Consider the following 18,825-nt stretch of genomic DNA (forward strand, 5'->3'; position numbering starts at 1 on the left):
GCGCTGATCAGAATTCTTGTGCAATTCTTTATTGCATGAGCAATAAATCAGATTAACTGGTTCTTAAATCAGATTAAGACTAGATTCATTGACTAGATTCTTGTGCAATTCTTTATTGTATGAGGGAGGGAGGGAGGGAGGGAGGGAGGGAGGGAGAGAGAGAGATGATGGATACATGATTAGATACAGTAGAGACATGTAGAGATGATAGAGACAGAGATAAAGATGGAGGTAGAGATGGAGATAGAAATAGAAATAGAAATATAGATGATGGAGAGATGGAGATAGATAGCTAGACAGACAGACAGACAGACAGACAGACAGAGAGACAGAGAAAGAGAGACAGAGACATGTAATTTTTTATTGCATGAATAATAAATCAGATTAACTGGAGTTAACGTGTGGTCCTGATTCTTTCCGCCTGACCATTGTTGTTATTATTGTGTTTCTAGGAAAGCAACTGATCACAAGAGCCGGTGAGGAAGGCACCAACCTGGATCATGTACAGCTGGGCAATCCGATACTCGTCAACGCTCATTGGGAGAGGAATCCGATACTCTTTTATGAGCATTTTGAAATCCAGCAGCCTTCCAATCCGGTTAGGAAGGCAAGCCCAGAGACCTTTAGTGAAGGCCGCTTAAAGGGCAACGAAGATGGACATTTCCTGCAATCAAAGCGGAGAAAGAGAGAGAGAGAGAGATTGGTGGAAAATCTTTAATGGGGTCCTGCCTCGGGCAAAGAGCAAAACCGCCTCTCTTTTTCTTCCGTAGAATTTCCTATTCCCAAGCCAACAAAAAACACAGATTTAATCTGTGAATTGGTGCCTCTTAAAACGAAGGGTCCTCGATGCTCTCTGAGCTTGATCTGAACTCCCTACAGCACTGATGAATCTCCTTAGTTGGGTTATGAAATGTCTGCAAGAAAAAAAACCCAGTCCAGAGAGCAGCCAGGACCCCCTCAAAAGAATATCAATAAGGCGGCATCGTTAAATTTCATACCTTCTCCAAAAGAGTCTTTCGCTGCCACTCTGAAGTGCGGAAAGGGCTGATAAAGAGAAACGAGGCTTTCTTTACTGTGTAGGAATCCAGAGTCCTTTCTCTGGAGAGGATTATTTGGTTGGGGAAGGAAAGCAAAAACCACAATTCCTGATGCCCGGTCCTTTTTCACACCCGGTCAAGCAGGAAACAAAGCGAATTCTGAGCTCGAAAAGCAACAAATTGCCATCCAAAAGCTGGTTTCACCTCTCTGCCCCATTCCAACATCCCCAGTCTTGGAGGAAAAACTTTGCACTTCAGACACATACCCCAAAATGGCCTTCCGGTCACTTCCACATTCTTGAGATATTTGGGGCAAGGGGAAAAAAACCCACACGTTAGCTGTTATCAACTCTTCCAAATAATCCAGACGAGAAAACAGAAACTGTAAATGCTAACGGTAAGGTTATAATAACCGAATATTGCAAGTCTGGGAGCATTTCTCTCTTTACGTTACAGGGAACTAAGGAAGAGTCTCTTCTGAGATGCTTCCCATGGTCCTTTCCCTTCTGAGGGCTCAGCTGCCTCTTATCTGGCCATCTCCTTGGCTCCAGCCCTTCTTCCTGTCTCCCAAGGTTGCTCTCACAGTCCATTAAAATCTCCTGTCTAAACTGCCTTGGGAAAACCCTGCTTGGCAGCTCTCTTGAATTTTATTGCATTTCTCTCCCGAGGGAACCAACGGCAGCAACTCTGCAAAGACCTTTGCCACCCTCTCCCCCATTCCTAACATCTGGATTGGGCTACTTTTCTGAGCAACGTGCCGCTAATCAGCATGGCAGATGTGCTGCTCAAGGGAGTCGTGACAAAGCAGCAGCTGACATGGCTTCACAGCGCAACCTTCTCTGCCAAAGAAAGCGCATCGTTCACTTCCAGGGTGTCCTGGCCACGTGGCGCCAGCTTTTGGGGCAGGGTGATGGTGGTTGAGTTCCCAGGCCACCCTAAACCTCAGTCTCCTCAACTCTTTTTTTCTTGAAAATAAGCCACGATAATTCAACCAAGCAGGACTGCAATATTTAGGAACAAATCGAGGCAGAAACACTTTAGCAGGAACGGAGAGATGCCCACTTAAATTGGAGAAATATTGAGGGACATTTGACCCCTGACAGTTCCCTCGGCTGTCTTCTGATTATTCAGTTAACCACCCTGCAAGTTCAGAAGGAAGCTTTTCCCCGAAACCATAAGCCTTTTGCAGTCAATTGCTCAGCTTTGCAAAGGTCTGCAAAATACCTTCGTTTCACCCCAGCAAATCCTGCCCTTTTATTCAAGCCAAGCCACTCAAGCAGAACTTGATTTGACTTCTTGCAAGTCCAGGCGGATTTTGACATCCCCAGCATGGTGAGGTGAAATGTTTCAAGACATATCTGGGTCTTAATATTCTTTATGAGCGCGTGCTTGCTTATATATTCCTGCTGTTTGTTATATTCAATGCTTCCTACAATTGCATTTCCTGATTCTCTTTAACCGTGGCTTTACAATGAGACGCTAAATCAGGATTCCTCAGCACATTCTCAGCTTCCCGGCGGGCTACAGGCCCTACCTATTTTGATGCTGAAGGATCTTTTTAAGAATTACTAAAGGATGGGTAGGAAGGTTAACGTGCCACACTGCAAAAACCCACTTTGAATTTTCAAGGGCTTTGCACCTCAGCCTTCTGAGAAAACGAAGAGGTGTCTACGAATTTTTGCTTCCCAGGATCTAGGCATCTAGAAATCAACTTCATTGTTTTGCAAGAACAACAAGCTCTCCAAAATACGAGATGTACCCACTCACTCCAAAGCGTTGGGTAACGCCAAGAGCTGCCAGCCTCGGCATTCATAATGCACGGGCAATTATGGATTTCTTTCAAAAATGTGTGCCACCCCGAGGAATTAAGACGGCGGCATTAAGTGAGAAACAGTGTTCTCAGCAAGGCATTTTAACCTAAGTGACACCCATTAACGGGGGAGCTGTCTATAGGATAACTGGCACCGTGACAAAATTGAATTACTTTCAGACTGGGAATGAGGCCTGTGCATTACGCACCAGCGATCAGATGCTCTGAGAATTGGCACAAATAAATATTAAAACCCTCACGGTGGAGACCAGCAACAGCTTCGCTAATGGGAGTCAGGCCCAACGCAACCCACCATCCAGATGTGCTTCACAAAGTATTTTGACAGCCACTGTAATTTCTCCGGTCTTTAGGCAAGCTAGATTTATTTTATTATATGATTAATCAAGTTTACAAATAGTCCTCAGGACACAACCACAACTAAGTCACTTTTTTCAATGCTGTCATAACTTTGGTCACTAAAAGGGTTGTAAGTCAAGGACCACCAGTATATGGAAATCAGGTAACTTCTTCCACTAGGTGGAGAGCTCTGTTTTAATATGCAAAAGACAACAAAAATGAAATGAAATGGAGATGCCATGAGAAAATGTCGCAATTCAAGGAAAACCTACATTGGGTCTCCTGATACATTTTTTTCAACACAAACGAAGTTCTGACCTCGTGTTTTGAATTCTCTGGAAGGCTGATTTTTAATCAGGAAGGAGTATGGAAAAGAGCCAAAAAAAATTGCAGGTAGCTAACAAGCAGCTATTAAATCTCGCTACAGGTCACAGCCTAGTCAAATATTTCCCTCCAGCAGCATAAAAGAGATAGACAAACATCCTTCTCAGTTGTTACTTGCAGAGTCACAAATACCAGATTGTATTTCCCTCAGCAACGTTAATGGGGCGGGGAAAACATTAAATTTTAGCCTTTCTGACAGAAGAGAATCTTCGTAGCTCAACTGTAGGGTCCATGATGCTCTCTGAGCTTGGTGAGGTTTTCTTGCAGATGTTTCATTACCCAACTAGGTAATATCATCAGTGCTGGAAGAGAGTGGAGCTTTTGGAGATGAGGAGGAGGAGGAGGAGGAGGAGTGGGGGACAACTGTAGGATCCTTGATGTTCTCTAAGCTTGGTTGTTTTCTTGCAGATGTTTCATTATCAAAATAGCTTCAGCATGATGATGTAAAGCAAACCACCAAGCTCAGACAGCACCAAGAACTTCAGTCATCATTGTTGTTGTTGTCGTCGTCGTCCTCCTCCTCCTCCTCCTCCTCCTCCTCCTCCTCCTCCTCCTCCTCCTCTCCAAACCCCACTGCCTACAAGAACTGATGATGTTCCCTAGCTGGGTCATGAAACGTCTGCAAGAAAACAGGATCCCACATTTTAGCTTTTCCTACCCTTCTAAACCTAGCGCTTAATAGTCATGACCCTTCTGCTGAGCAGCTTAAAGCCTCGGCTCCTTCCCACCTCCCCTTCCCCCCCCCCCTTTCTCCAAGTGTCAATCCCTCTGGCAGAAAAAGGTGCTGGAAAATGAAACATGGCCATGCTCAAAAATGAAGATGTGAATCCTGAGAGATAACCGCCCGAAGGTTAGACTTTGACTTTCTTCTGCCCTCCAGACCACAAACGTGTTCCTCACCCAATCTAATTTAGGACTCTTCGCCCGAGGTGCAAAAAGTCGCAGATGCCCCGTGTGCTCCAAAGGAGCTTTTGGAAACTTCCTCCGTTTTCACCAAACCCATTTCTACACTTCGATTCTTCCCCCCCCCCACGTTGGTCGTCTTCCAATCCCAGTTCTCCTTCTTCCTCCTGACCCTCCCCGCTCCTCTACCATGGAATCTAAAAATACCTGGTTAAAAATATACATTAACAACAGAGAAAGAGAGGGGGGGAAGAGAGAGAGAGAGCTGAAAATAGTTTTAAAAGTAGCTGGGGCGGGATCAGGAGGAGGATAGTCCATCCAAAATAGACCCGGCAGAATCTCAAAGGAGCATCTCAAAGGAGATAAACGTTGCCTGGAAGACTGGTCCACCCAGCAATCAAATCTTGCTCCGAATGATGGAGATAAAAAAAATTGATTCTCGGAAGATTCAATTGGTAAAAAAAAAAAGCTGCAAAGAGAAATGGAAAGAATTGACTTCTTGGAAAAACAAAACAAAACACAGGTTATAAACCAGAGCCTGGGATCGCAAATATGCCCCAAGGATTTGTAAACAAAAATTATAATCATTCCTGAAAGGAGAGGAAAATAAAAGTTTTTTCATAGTTTTGGTCCTCTCCAGCTACAGTCATTCCTCTATTGTTTTTTTTCCTCCACCAGCAGCACATCTGTGAACAATATTTTAGGAGATAACCAAAAGGATGGGAAATATTTGCCCATCTTTGCCCCTTGAGGGTTAAAATTCTATTTGAAAGCAACCACAGGCATAAAACTGCAGAAGCATTTTCCAGGAAAACAGCATGAATGAATCTAGCCGTTAAAAGTTAAGGAGTAGCAATATTATTATTTCATGTTGTGCCGCCTGATCTGAAGGACCATTAAGGAACAAAATGAACAAACCTGCCAGAAGGAAAAAAAATAACAAATCCTACAGGAGTAAAAAATTCAGAATTCAAAGATGGAGATATTTGCAGGACCGTCAATCACCCTCAGTTTAGAACAATTCCCTTTCCTGCAAGCCATCCTTATGCCAGACCCAGCACGAAAGCCTTCACAACATAAACAAGTTATCTACCCACAGTGTTGCCTGTAAAGGTTTCACAGGGACTAGAAACTTGAAAAAGAATCCTTTAGTTATACTTGGGGGGAGGGGGTGTGGGTATGTTTTGGATTGCCTGGACCGCAAACCTTCAAACCTGATTTAACTGCTAGTCTAAATGACTGTCAGGAAGTAAAGACTCCCGTTATTAAATCACAGAGGGTAATGAATGCTCACATAATTTAATTGCTGATTTGAGGCAAGGCCCCAATTTCACTGCAGAGCTTAAATGTTTAATATCTGTGCCTTCACATGGCTGACATTAACAGATTAGCAACATCACATTGTTCGCCAGACAATCGTGCTTCGCATCCATCCAGGAAAGTAATTGTTCTGAGCAAGCTCGTTCGGGAATTATTAGGGTGAGCAGAAAGATGCTTCTCACGGCAGCCGAAGCCAAAAAAAATGCCCCAATCATTAGCCTTGGGACTTTCGAATCCTGCCCAATTCTCACACTTTCCCCACCCCCCCCCAAAATGCTTCTTTCATGTCCTCTTCCCCACAACGCAAACTGGTCCTTAAAATGGCTGCAGACTGTGACTGCCAGACGCAACGCCAGCCACTAATAACTTCTAAATAATTGATGGGCTGCCAAGATGCTTTCAGATTGCAAAAATAAAAATAAAAAAAATGAAGTGGAAGCCCTGAGGGATGAGGAAACAGCAGCAACAACAACAACAACAACAACAACAACAAAACTCTTCTTATTGCCCAGATGCAAAAAAAAAAAAAGAAGAAAGAAAAAAAAGGGATGCTTGGGAAATTGGTAGAACCAATTTGCTCTCGTAGTTAAGGCACCAGACAAGAAACCAGGAGGCAAAGAGTTCTAGTCCCACCTTAGGCGTGAATGGATGACTTTGGGCAATCAGCAGGAGACGGTGAGTTCTAGTTCTAATTTAGGCACGGAAGCCAAGTGGGTAACTTTGGGTCAATCACTACGAGATGGCGAATTCTAGTTCCACCTTAGGCATGAAAAACGCCTGGATGGCTTTGAGCCGAACGCCAGGAGACTGTGAATTCTAGTTCCGTCTTAGGCACGGAAGCCAATGTTGAGAAACAATTATAGCCACAGACATCCATGGAGAGTTGCAGATGCCCACACAGTAATGGGCCAAAGGAACCCACACATACATGTACACAAACAAACAAACACACACACACACACCTTGGCAGTGCCTAGCAGTTTGGACAAACCTGGGAGTCACCAAGGAAGAAAAATGGATTTCTGGCCGACCAAGAGCAGCTTGGAGAGAATTCGTCCTATTTTGTCAAACCACCGAAGACAGATTCAGCTGGTTCCAAACAGAGGACCGAAGTGGTTGCCAATTTATTTTATTTTATTTTATTTTTTGCTTTGTCCAAATTCCTTCTCTGCTTGCTCTCAGGAAATTCCTGAATTTCCCCTGGATATTCACAGCGTGTGGCCTGGAAAGGGATACTCTTCCGTTCGGCTTCTTGCAATATCCTCAGCCCCACCTTTTCCTTCCTTCCTTCCTTCCTTCCATCCATCCATCAATGAAAGCAGGAAGCTGCAGCTTGGCTTGCAGACTTATTGAACGGCCCAATTCCCAAATGGCTTTGTTAGAGGCAGAAATGGAGAAAAACCTGCACGCACCGCTCTTGAGGGGATCCATACAAGCGCTCAAAAAACAAAAAACAAAAAAAAATCCACCCACACCATTATCACTAAGAATATTGACTGCTCATTTTAATTCGACTCCGCTCTTCCTCCTGAGGAAACTCAGAAGAGCCGACAAAATTATAGCAATTTTTTTTTTAAGTGAACCATGTCGTTTGCGCAGAGGTGACCCTGAATGCTGGCTAAGGCAACCAAACTGGGAAATCCTGGATTAACCCCAACAGATTAATTTGAGCCACTCTGATTCACCACAAGACGCTACGCCCTTGGTTAAATTGCAAGGACGGGCCGCTAAACTTTATTTATTTATTTATTTTTGCAGAGGAGGAAACATTGCTTTATTATGCTTTACGTGGGTGTTTTATTTGAGTGGGTGTTCGGTGTGTGGGTGGGTGATAAGTGTTTGCTGACAGGCAGAACGGCAGCCATGCCAGCAGCCCAGGACCGTACAGAATGCAGCTTCTACTCTCTCCTCACTCGCCGAGGGTCATTCCTCCCTCCCTTCTCTCCTTGATCAATCTTGTTCCCCATTTTCCTGTCAAAACCTCTCCTTTTACCCCTTCTCTCCTTTCCCCGTCCTCTCTTCCTCCCTCAGCCAAAGCTCTAAGGCGATTCTGACTAAAAAATTGCCTAACTCGAAATTCCTCAGTTTTTAACCTTGTCTGAGGTAAATGCCCACCCTCTTTGCTAACTGAATCACTGCAGTTGTTAAGTTAGTATCACTGCCGTTAAGTGAATCTGGCTTTCCCCTTGTCTTTGGTTGTCAGAAGGTCGCAAAAAGCATTCACGTGACCCTAGTCATAAATATGAACCAGCTGCCAAGCCGGTCCGAATGTAAATCACGTGACCGCAGCGACGCTGCAACGGTCATAAGTGCGAAAAATGGCCCTAAGTCACTTTTCCCAGTGCCGTTGTAACTTCGGTCACTAAAGGAACTGATGTAAGTCGAGGACTGCCTGTGTATTCCTGTCTTATTGGAGAAAATTCTTGATTCCTGTAGAACAGCAGCAGAAACCCACCAACCAGCCAATATTCTATATCTATATTCTACATTTTTTTTCTGTCTCTCCCTGCTAACCCTAACACCTCTCCTGGATTTCTTTTAAATTGTTTTAATCTAAATATTTATGGGAACTGAGGATTACAGACATCCACTTGACAAAGGCATTCCAGCGTGAGCGTTTCAGTCTTCTAAAACGGAGGCCTAAGTTACCGTTCTATTTGCATTCCCAGGAGAATCTGCCAACATTTAAATCAATTATCTAAATTTACCTCAGGCTTATCTGGATGAAGAGCCTGAGGTTTAATAAACAGTGGCCTGATTAAACACGGGGATAGAAGCAGAGGGATCAGAGACTCTTGCTTACAAAACACACAGACAGTTGGGTACAACTAGTCCTCAAGTTACAACGGTTTAGTGTTTAGTCTGTTTAGTGACCGTTCAAAGTTACGACGGCACTGGAAAAAGTGACTTGGGACCATTTTTCACAATTACGACCTTTCCAGCGTACCCACGGTCGTAGTAATCCAAATTCAGATGCTACATATTTAGGACCGTTGCAGAATCCCAAGGCCACGTGACCCCCTTTTGCGGCCTTCTGACAAGCAAAGTCAACGGGGAAGCCAGATTCACTTAGCAACCGTGTTACTTACTAATCAACCGCGGTGATTCACTTAACAACTGAGGCAAGAAAGGTCGTAAAACGGGACAAAATTCACTTAACACATGTCTCACTCAGCAACGGAAATTTTGGGCTCAATCGTGGTTGCATGCCGAGGATCACCTGTACCTGACGTTTTGCGATTTTAATTTAGGCCCAGTGACACCCCCCCCGGAGCGTTCATTCAGAATTAAGACGACGCCTGTCAGAGAGGGAAGTTTGGCCCTTGTTGTTTCTTATTCCAATATAAAATGGATTCAACTTGAAAAGCAAGCCACGCCTTTCGGGCATTAGGGAACCAAAGCATACTAGCTGGGATTCGGGAGATGTCGCATCCCTCAGCTGGGGTTTCGGGTGCATGCCTGCCGGTTTTATTTTAGGAAAGGGCAATGCTCATCATGCACACAGACCGACTCCTGTCCTTGGGGAGGGAAATAAATAACACGAAAACCGGTCTGATTAATTTCATTCTCTTGGGAGAATGAAAGCTATGCGCCGAGTGCCACTTGCTGTCGCCCAGAGCCTGCCGAACACCAAGTCCTAAATAAATAAATAACTTCACAGCGGAGCCAAAATACAAAGAGGTTCTCCCTGTGAGTCACAGGCAGCATTTGCACTTTGGCTGAAGCCCAGGCAATGAAGCATGGCTGCTTCTTCTTCTTCTCCGAACCAATGTCCCATGATTTATTTTTCCTCTAATGCCGAAACACCACCGTAACAACTTCTGAAACAAACAGACAAAAAAAAAAACCACTAACGGATCAGGCCGAGTCTGGAGCAGCTACACTGGCCTTCTGCAAGGCTGGTATGAGGCAGCCCTCGACTTACAACGGTTTGTTTAGTGACCATTCAAAGATACACGGGCACTGGAAACAAAAGGGACTGAGGACCGTTTTTTTCACACTTAAGACCGTTGCAACATCCCCGTGGTTGTGGGTTTTAGATTGGGAAGCTTGACGACCGACTCACATTTATGACGGTCGCAGCAGCGTCCCGGGGTCACGCGATCCCCTTTTGCGACCTTCTGACAAGCAAAGTCAATGGGGAAGCCAGATTCACTTAACAACCGTGTTACTAAACAAGGCCAGCGATTCACTTAACAAACGTGGCAAGAAAAGCCGTCAAACGGGGCAAAAGCCCCCCTTCACAGGTTTCTCGCTTAGCAACAAAAATTTGGGGCTCAGTTGTGGCCATAACTTGAGGACTACCTGTATTCTAAGAAAGCTGTGTTTAAAAATAACAACAACAAAAGCAATAGACTCCCCCCCATCTCCTTTGCATGGATTTTCCCTGCAGAAGGCAGCACGCTGGATTGAAAATCAGCCTCTGCCCCTTTTGTCCGTACGTGTAAAATAAAAATACAGAACTAGAAGAAAATTGGGTGCAGCATTCCTCAAGGAATGAGCTGAGCAGAGGATCACGGCTGTCTGGGAAATCTTTGACCCCGAAATGTCAACTTCTGCTTCTTTTGGAGCTCTCCTTGGTGCTGAAACGGCATCTGAGTCACCTCTTTTCCACAGTCAAGGCTTCACGCCCTGTTCCCAACCAGCTTTCTCCAGCTCTAATTCTTGGCTTGCTGAAAGAAGAAGGCAACAAGGCCGGGGAGGGCCTAACCTGTGGATGGATATCAGCATTGCCGGCTAGGAAATTCTGGGAGCTGAAGTCCACCCATCTCTTCAAGCAGCCCAGGCCGAGAACCACCACTCTGAGGTCCCTTTGCAAATTTGAGTCCTCCTTTGCAGAGGAAGCTGGAAGGATCTCCACACACGTCCACAACAGTCGCACAAATATTCACAAATGAACAGCCTTCGGGGAGCTGCTGTCGGCTGCCATGCTGGCTACCTGCCTGGTTTGGCTGCCTAGGACACGGCAGAAACCCGGCTCTCGACATGTTTGGGTGGGTGAGCGGTTCAGCTCCAGAATTCAGGGCCTGTCACAACTTTTTGTGAGATGTGCACGGGGGCAGGGGGAGTGGGGAGCAGGAAATGATGAAAAGAGGTTGAAGGTCAACTGCAAATCATTAATCTTAATTGTGCAACCTCTTGAGGGATAGGACAATCTCCTCAATTGTTTAGCGGTAGGCGGAAAAAATGTTTACAATGGCGCTGCTCTTGGTTTCATGGATTGATGGATGATTAAATCATTGTTTATGGTTGCCATCCCAACCGGTTGAATTCTGGACGTCCCACAAGATTAAAAACACAGCATTTAACCCTAATCCAAGCTGAGCTCCTTTAGAGAAAAATTAATCACTGACCTAAACACACACTTTGTGCTGGGATTTTCCTCCCTTTTTTCATTAGCAAAACCCAAAACGGGTCGAGGGAGTAAAAGAGGAACTTTTTCAAAGAACGTTGGAATGTGTACAGGCAGTCCTGACCTACCACCGTTCGTTTATCAGCCACCTGGAGTTACCAAGGGAGTAAAAACATGACTTGCCACCTCTCCTCACTCTTATGACCATTGCGGCATGCCCACCTCATGTGACCAAAAAAAAATTCGGGCGCATGGCAACCGTATATTCACAACGGTTGCAGCCTCTCCCGGGGTCGCCTCCCCAACTGGGGGGAAGGCAGATTCCCCTTAACAACCTGATCCACTTAAAAGCTGCAGAGATTTACTTAACAACCATGCCTCACTTTACAACCACCTTGTTTAGCTATGGACATTCCGGTCCCAATTGTGGTCATTAAGTCGAGGGCTAGCTATCCTTTAAAATAACTGGCCTCTTGCTTGGGGGTGCGATGGTCGTATGCTCGTATCTGGTTGAATGAACGGCACAGCCACCCCACAAGTTGCAGGAAGACTCGGAAGGAAGGAAGAGAGTAAGGCAGGATTTGCAGGGCCTCAAGCACACTACAAACATGTCCATCCCCAAACTGACCTGCCAAGGAGTTAGGAACCTTAAATCACGTGGCAGGGGGTGGGTGGGGGAGAGAAACCAAAGGGAGACTTATTTTCGGCTGACGTCTGCAGTTCGGGACCTGACCTACTTTTTTCTCCTACCAATTAAAAGCTGAGCTTTTCCAAAGGGGATTGAATGCCATATGGAGGAAGAGAGGTCACAGTTCTGCTCAGATTTGAAAGCTTTTTCTCGAAAAAGAATCCCTGCGGGGACCTTTTGGAGTTGGTTTACGTCTCTCTGTGTGTGAGATTTTCCTTCTTAACAAGACCGAAGACGGGCAGGTTTTTTTCATCATTTTTCTTATTCGTTTTTCATTTTGTTTGGGGTTCTCTCCCCCCCCACCCCGCCTCTTCTGTAACTTGTAGCTGTTGCAGGGGAGAAAGAGGAGTTGTTGGGAGGATTTATTTTTCCTCTATTTGTGCATGCCCATTTTAAAGTCTTATATAATTTACCTTCATTGTTTTTTTTATTAAAGAGTTTTACAAAAACAAAATTTTACAATATATCCCCAAATCCCTCCCACCCCAAACCCACCCACTCCCCCCCCACTTCCCAGAGCTAAATACAGGATTATAGTTACAATAATCATATTCGAAATAAAAATTATACATAATATACAATTAACCAAATTCATAATGTGCTTTAACTCCCCTTTAACATAACTACAAACAAAGTACCAATAACAATATCCCACTAAAATCTACTCATAAGCTAAATTTACCTTCATTGTTAATTATTGTTATTACAGTTCAAAGAGAGAGAGGGAGGGAGGGAGGGAGGGACGGAGGGAGGAAAGGAGGAAGGAAGGAAGGAAGGAAGGAAGGAAGGAAGGAAGGAAGGAAGGAAGGAGAGATAGGTTGGAAAACAAGAAAGAAGGAAGGGAAATAGTAGGTAGATAGGTAAGTAGGTAGGGAAGGAAGGAAGGAAGGAAGGAAGGAAGGAAGGAAGGAAGGAAGGAAGGAAGGAAGGAAGGAAGGGAGAGAGGAAGGAAGGAAGGAAAACAAAGGAAGGAAGGAAAATGATTAATAGAAGGGGGAGAGAGAGAGAAAAGGAGGGAGGAATGAAGAAGGAAGGGAGGGAAGAGAGGGAAGGAGGATTCAAATACACTTTAAGGCTTCTCATTTTGCAACTTGGGGAGGGGGCCTGGGAAGCAAGACAAATCCGACCACTACTCGCCGCCACCTCTTTGGCAATTCCTACAGAGCTTCTTCAGTCAGACTCAGGGGGATCCAGGTGAGCCTCCCTGCTTTGCAGCCAGACCCCCGAAGCTCCCTGTTGCTTTGGTGATGGCTGCTCTAAAAAGGGAAAGCCACGGCTTTGACAGTCGTGACTCAGCCCCTGCCCCCCCAACCGGCATCCACGATGCCGGTGCTCGCTGCAAACGCTGAAGCCCGGCGCGTCGTCCCCGGAGAAGAAGAGCTGAGAAGCCGAGAGAGATTTTGGGGAGGCTGAACTTCAGTCAACATCTGTCAGGGTCACCGTTCTCCACCCTTACCCACCACGCCGTTCCCATAGTAACTCCAAACCGAGAGATGCATGGGAGGGTAAAAATAGCCCCGGTGTGCCAAAAATAACTAGCATGTGTCATATGCAAGAGATCCACTTTGAGCTCCGAGAGATATTTTTACAATCCCTTTTTGTATCGCAAAGGCCGGAGCGGAGATCGGTCAGTCCAGCCAGGCAGCTGATAGGTCACACTAGGAAGGAAAAGAAATGAGCTGGATCCCCCGCCGAAGGCTGGCAAGGTCAGGAGGGTGACCTCGGGTTTGAGATTTTATTGGGGCCCACCCAGAGTCCCCCCCAAACAGAGGCAAAGTTGCTGGCGGGGACAGGATGCTTCTCTCTAGACCAAGACTCTTTTTAATGGCTGTTGGGTTGCACCAGAAGGCAAGACAAGAAACTGTGGATGGAAACTAATCAAGGGGGGAAGCAACCTGGAATTAAGGGGAAACTTTCTGACCGTGAGGCTGAATTGAAGGACTAGCAGGATCGGACATCCAAAGAACTGGGGGATCCTAACGCAAAACGATTCAGCTCCCCTTCTCTGTGTTTCTCATGTTTCATTCTCCTCTAACGTCGAGCTTGCAGGAAAACCCTTCGCGCACAAACCCAGGTTATATCAAACCAGCCGTAGCTTAAATCCGTCGTCTCCCTTCCCTCCATCTTTTAGGGGTCCTTCTTGATGGACCTTCTCTTTCCCCGCAAAGCCTGGCGTTCCTAGCACACCTCTCACGATCCAGGCCGGTTCGGATCTTGGGAAACCCAGAGAGAGAAGCCACGCTACTCACCGTCGTCAGCCAGCAAACTTTGTTGGCCTTAAGGAAGGGTACCATCTCCCGAGGACGCCCGAGAATCAAGGAAGAAGCCTCGTTTTCCGTGGCACCTCTAAGCTGGTCAACCTTAAAAAGCAGGAGCTCTGATCCAAGGGACCTCTTCTTTACACAAACTGATCACCGTCTGGCGCAAACAGATTCCCACTCTGCCGTAATATAAACAGCCCAGCATCTTGCCATATTTAGTGATTAAAATTGTTCCTACTGCAAATATAACCTAGACAATTCAATGTACTGCTGGAAGGCCATTTTTAACCCAATCGCCTGGCTGGTTGGAAGGTTCCTTAAAGTTCACGAGAGGTTTTGGAGAGACCAGGTGCTCTTTGTGAGGTTGGCGCGCGCACACACACACACACACAACCACTAAATGCCTAAGGATGTTCCTAGAACCTCATAGTTCCTCCGCTTTTTCCATGCTTGGGTGAGAAGCAGCAGCAAACTTTTTTTCGCCTTATTTTAAAATGTTCCCCCCACCCCCCAAAAAAAGAAGAACGTAAAGACATTTTACAAGTGTCTGTGAGCAAGTTTTGATGGTTAAAAAGGCTCCATCTGTTCTCAGATATATTTACTTTTCTCAAGCAACAAGTCGTTGAAGCTGTTTAAAGATGCGAGAAATACATGGGGGAGGTGTTCTGGGATTTGTTTGGGTTTTTTTTTTGTTCCCATTATGCTGTCAGGTATACCCAAGATGTAACATCTTCCCAGTGGTCTCTTTTTCAAGGTGCATTGTTTATTTGAATAGACCAGAGCGGGAAGGGACCCTGGAGGTCTTCTAGTCCAGCCCCCTGCTCAAGCAAGAGAACCTACACCATCTTGGACAGGTGAATATCTAGTCTCTTCTTTAAAAATCTCCAGTGATGGAGCTCCAACAATTTCTGGAGGCAAAGCTGTTCCACTGGTTGATTGTCCTCAATGTCAGGAAGTTTCTCCTTAATTCCAGGTTGCGTCTCTCCTTGATCAGTTTGCCACTGTTGTTTCTCGCCCTTCCCTCTGGTGCTCTGGTGAACAACCTGATCTCCTCTGCTTTGTGGCAGCCCCTCAGATACTGGAATATTGCTATCATGTCTCCCTTATTTCTTCTTTTTTTCCTTTTCTTTATATAAACTTAAAATAAGCAGAAGCTAGCCAGCTCTCCATCCTTCACCTGCCAGACAGGTGGAAACCAAGCAAGGCTCTAAAATGCTTCTTGTCCAATATGGCGGATGGTCTGTCTCGTCTCCTGGGCTGTGAGTGAAAAAGTGAAGACAGGCGGTTTATTTTATTTAAAAGCCGAGGCTGCGTGTGATCATTTCTTAAAATTAACGGATGGCCTGCTGACTTGTCACCCTGTGAATGGAAGCCTATTATTTTATAATTGGCTTGAAACAGGCCTCGGTCCTTTTGTCAGCATAACCGGAGGAAGATCATTACCGAAGGAATATAATCCAGATGTTTCTCCTTTTCTCCCAGAAGGAAAGTCGTTCTCTCTGTTAAAGGTGCAAATTATGCAGGCAGCCCTCGACCTAGTTTGCTTACTGACCATTCAAAGTTACAACGGCACTGGAAAAAGTGACCTTTTCAGCCTTACACCTGTTACAGCATCCCCCTGGCACAGGATATCAAAATCTGGACACTGGCAACTGTCTCCTATTTATGACGGTTGCAGCGACCTGGAGACGTGTGATCCCCTCTCGCGCCCTTCTGACAAGCCAAGCCGATGGGGAAACGGGATTCACTTAACAACCGTGTTACTAGCTTAACAACTGCAGTGGTCCACTTAACAATTGTGGCCAGGAAGGTCAACAATGGGGCAAAACTCACTTAACAAAATGTCTCACCCAGCAAGGTAAATTTTGGGCCCAGTTGCGGCGGTCGTATGTAGGGGATGTCTGCTGAGCAAGGCTGTTGACTTATTCTGGTCGATCTGGCTATTTCCAGCCCTATTTATCCACCGAGAGAAAGCCACCGGTGGAAACCAGAATAACAGAGCTGGAAGGGATCTTGGAGGTCTTCTAGTCCAACCCCCTGCTCACGCAGGAGATCCTGCATCATTTCAGACAAACGCTTGCCCAATCACTTCTTAAAAACTAGCAAATCATCTTGGCTACTCAGCCCTTCCTGCTCCTGTTTGGAGCCGAGGACAAATGGTTTTTACCTCTGTGTGTGTGTGTGTGTGTGTGTGTGTGTGTGTGTGTGTGTGTGTGCAGGGAGGCTGGTGCAGAGAATGTCGACTGGTGGCCCCCAGGGGGAGAGCCTTCTCTGTGGGCGCCCCGGAGCTATGGAATCAGCTACCGGTTGAGCTCCGGACGGCGCCCGACCTTCGCTCTTTTCGCCGCGAGCTAAAAACATACTTTTTTGAACAAGCTGGCCTGGCCTGATGAAGGGATTGGGGGGGGGGGTGGTTTGTTATGGTTATTTTATTGAGTTTTAAAGATGTATTTTAGTATGTGGGCATTTATTTAATCTTGTTTTAACTTTTGTAATCTGTATTTTTATTCTTGCCCTGTTCACCGCCCTGAGTCCTTCGGGAGAAGGGCGGTATAGAAATAGTATTAAATAAATAAATAAATAAATAAATAAATAAATTGGCCTGGACAGGCTCCATGCCTCAGAGTTTGCAAACAAAGCAGGACAAACCTTCTCTGGGCAGTGATCCAGAAGTGGATGGTGACCTTTAATGCAGAAAAAAGATTCTACTTTGCTGGTACTGCCAACCCGTGTGAGGAAAGCAGCTTTTTTTTTAAAAAAAAAAAATACTTCTGTGTTTCTTCCATGATGCAAAATTGATCTCCTGGGGAGTGGGGGTGTAGAAGCAAATCATCACCCATGCTTGGAAATCCAGCTTTTGGGACCAGCAAGCCTCCTCTCCCAGCCCAGTCTACCTTACAGGCCCAGTCAAAAGCAGAGGAGATCATCGGCTTTACGGTGTCAGATTTTACACCAACCTGAAGGTTATTGCAAGGATGACTGTAAACATTGGCCTGAAATAGATTTTAAGGCATGGTTCCCTCTGCCTCGTTTAGAACTTTTATTTTAGCTTAATAGGTCGTGCACTGCTTTGTTGAGAGGGGAATTGTTTTGTAAACAGAACTTTTATTCTTTGAGTATAAAAAGGAAGGGATGCAGGCTGGAGAGTATGAACTAAAACGATCAGAAGTTGCACGGAAAGGTTTATTTTATATCCCTTATTTATTTTGCCCCATTGTACGGCTTTTCTTGCCGCAGTTGTTAAATGAATCAGTGCTTGGTTAAATTAGTAACACGGTTGCTACATGGATCTGGCTTCCCACTTGTCAGAAGGTCACAAAAGGGGATTTGGGGATAGTATTTCCTGTTTGTTTGTCTGGTGTTAATCCCTGCTTATCTAGGTATGGGCTGCAGGAGAGGATGTGTACATGAAGCTGTACTGAATGGAATAGAGAGAGCTGTTTTACCTTAGATCGGGGTTTCTCAAACTCGGCAACTTTTTAAGTAGGACTTCCGATTCCCAGAGTTCCCCAGCCAGCAGGGGAGGACTTCAACTCCCACAATTACCCAGCTAACCAAAGCTGCTGGGGTTGACAAACACAGCTTTAAATGCTTATTTTACAGGACAGTTTTTAAAGAATGCATAAATCCTCTATTGCCTGCTGTATAACAGCCTGCCTTTTCCCAAATCTCTGGCGATCAGAGATTTTGCTTTCTTGCTTGGTTTCAAAAATGAAAACTCCCTAAACATCTCAATTTATCCCCTTTAGAAGGAATGACTCGTTCACCCCTCGACATTAGCGGGAGGCAAATTACATTCTCTACAGCTACTGATATCGTTTATTATTTATTGTTAGTTCTGCAAGGCGCACAGGAAGCCAGATGTTTAGGCTGGCTCTGGCATCACGATCCACCTATCGAGACCTCCCCAAGGATCTGGGATAGGCAGATTGTTGCGGCTTGTTGGTGTTACAGGGATCATCGCAGGATATATTATTATTTCAAGAGGCGGACTGTCCTTCTGGACAGAGCAGCGTTGCCTCTTCTGGAATGCAGGCCATAAATAATGTAGGAAAAACTCAACGCTGGTAATTAGGCAGGGGACTGCAAACGTATCACCCAGAGGCCTTGTTTTATTTTTAATAGTAAATTTCCCTTCGCTGCATTTTGCAACCATCCCACTGGCACAGAAAGAAAACTGAGGGGGGGGAAATAAAAGGGGCTAAAGGGATCAATTCAGCTTTCTGATCAGCAGAAGCTGGAGTCAAATTAAACGTCATTCATTGAACGGTCGAGGACCGTTGTAAGTCGAGGACTGTAGTTTTTTTTCCAATAAATGAAATTCCTTCCCAACTGAGGGGCAGAGACACCAGGTTATATACAAGAATCGGACGACACATTGCAAAATGCAGAGGTATTTTTCTTTGTCCGATTCTTAATCAGCTGCGTTGGTCCCGTCTGATGCCGGCGATTCTGAATGTTCTCCAAAGCCCATTAGGAACACTTGGCAAAATTATTTTCTCTCAGCTTTCCCCCCCCCCCCGGTTTTCTTGACTTCCCATCTCGAGAGCTGCAACCCGACTCAGAATAAACACAATATTTAAAAATCTCCGGGCTGTTTTCACAAAAGCAGCCGAATTAAAGGCAGAGATTTGAATGCCCATCAAAGGCAGCCCAACGTCTAATTTATTTCCCCCGAGGCTTCTGCGGCTACAATAAAGCGAATCTTAGGT

General features: G+C 45.4%; 1 protein-coding gene across 3 annotated transcripts in view; it reads right to left on the reverse strand.

Annotated features, from left to right (window-relative positions):
- Positions 1 to 18,825, reverse strand: part of PITPNM2 (phosphatidylinositol transfer protein membrane associated 2) — a 75,597-nt gene that overhangs the window by 40,424 nt on the left and 16,348 nt on the right. For 2 of the 3 annotated variants that reach the window (XM_083373487.1, XM_083373486.1), the window contains exon 2: positions 494 to 664. The exons of the other annotated variant lie outside the window; for it this stretch is intronic. In XM_083373487.1, the coding sequence (XP_083229613.1) occupies positions 494 to 571 (78 nt within the window). In that variant the 5' untranslated portion in view covers positions 572 to 664. The remainder of the gene's footprint in view (positions 1 to 493; positions 665 to 18,825) is intronic. 3 annotated transcript variants of the gene reach the window in all.

This window comes from Vipera ursinii (genome assembly GCF_947247035.1).
Source record: "Vipera ursinii genome assembly, chromosome: 14".
NCBI classification, from domain to species: domain Eukaryota; kingdom Metazoa; phylum Chordata; class Lepidosauria; order Squamata; family Viperidae; genus Vipera; species Vipera ursinii.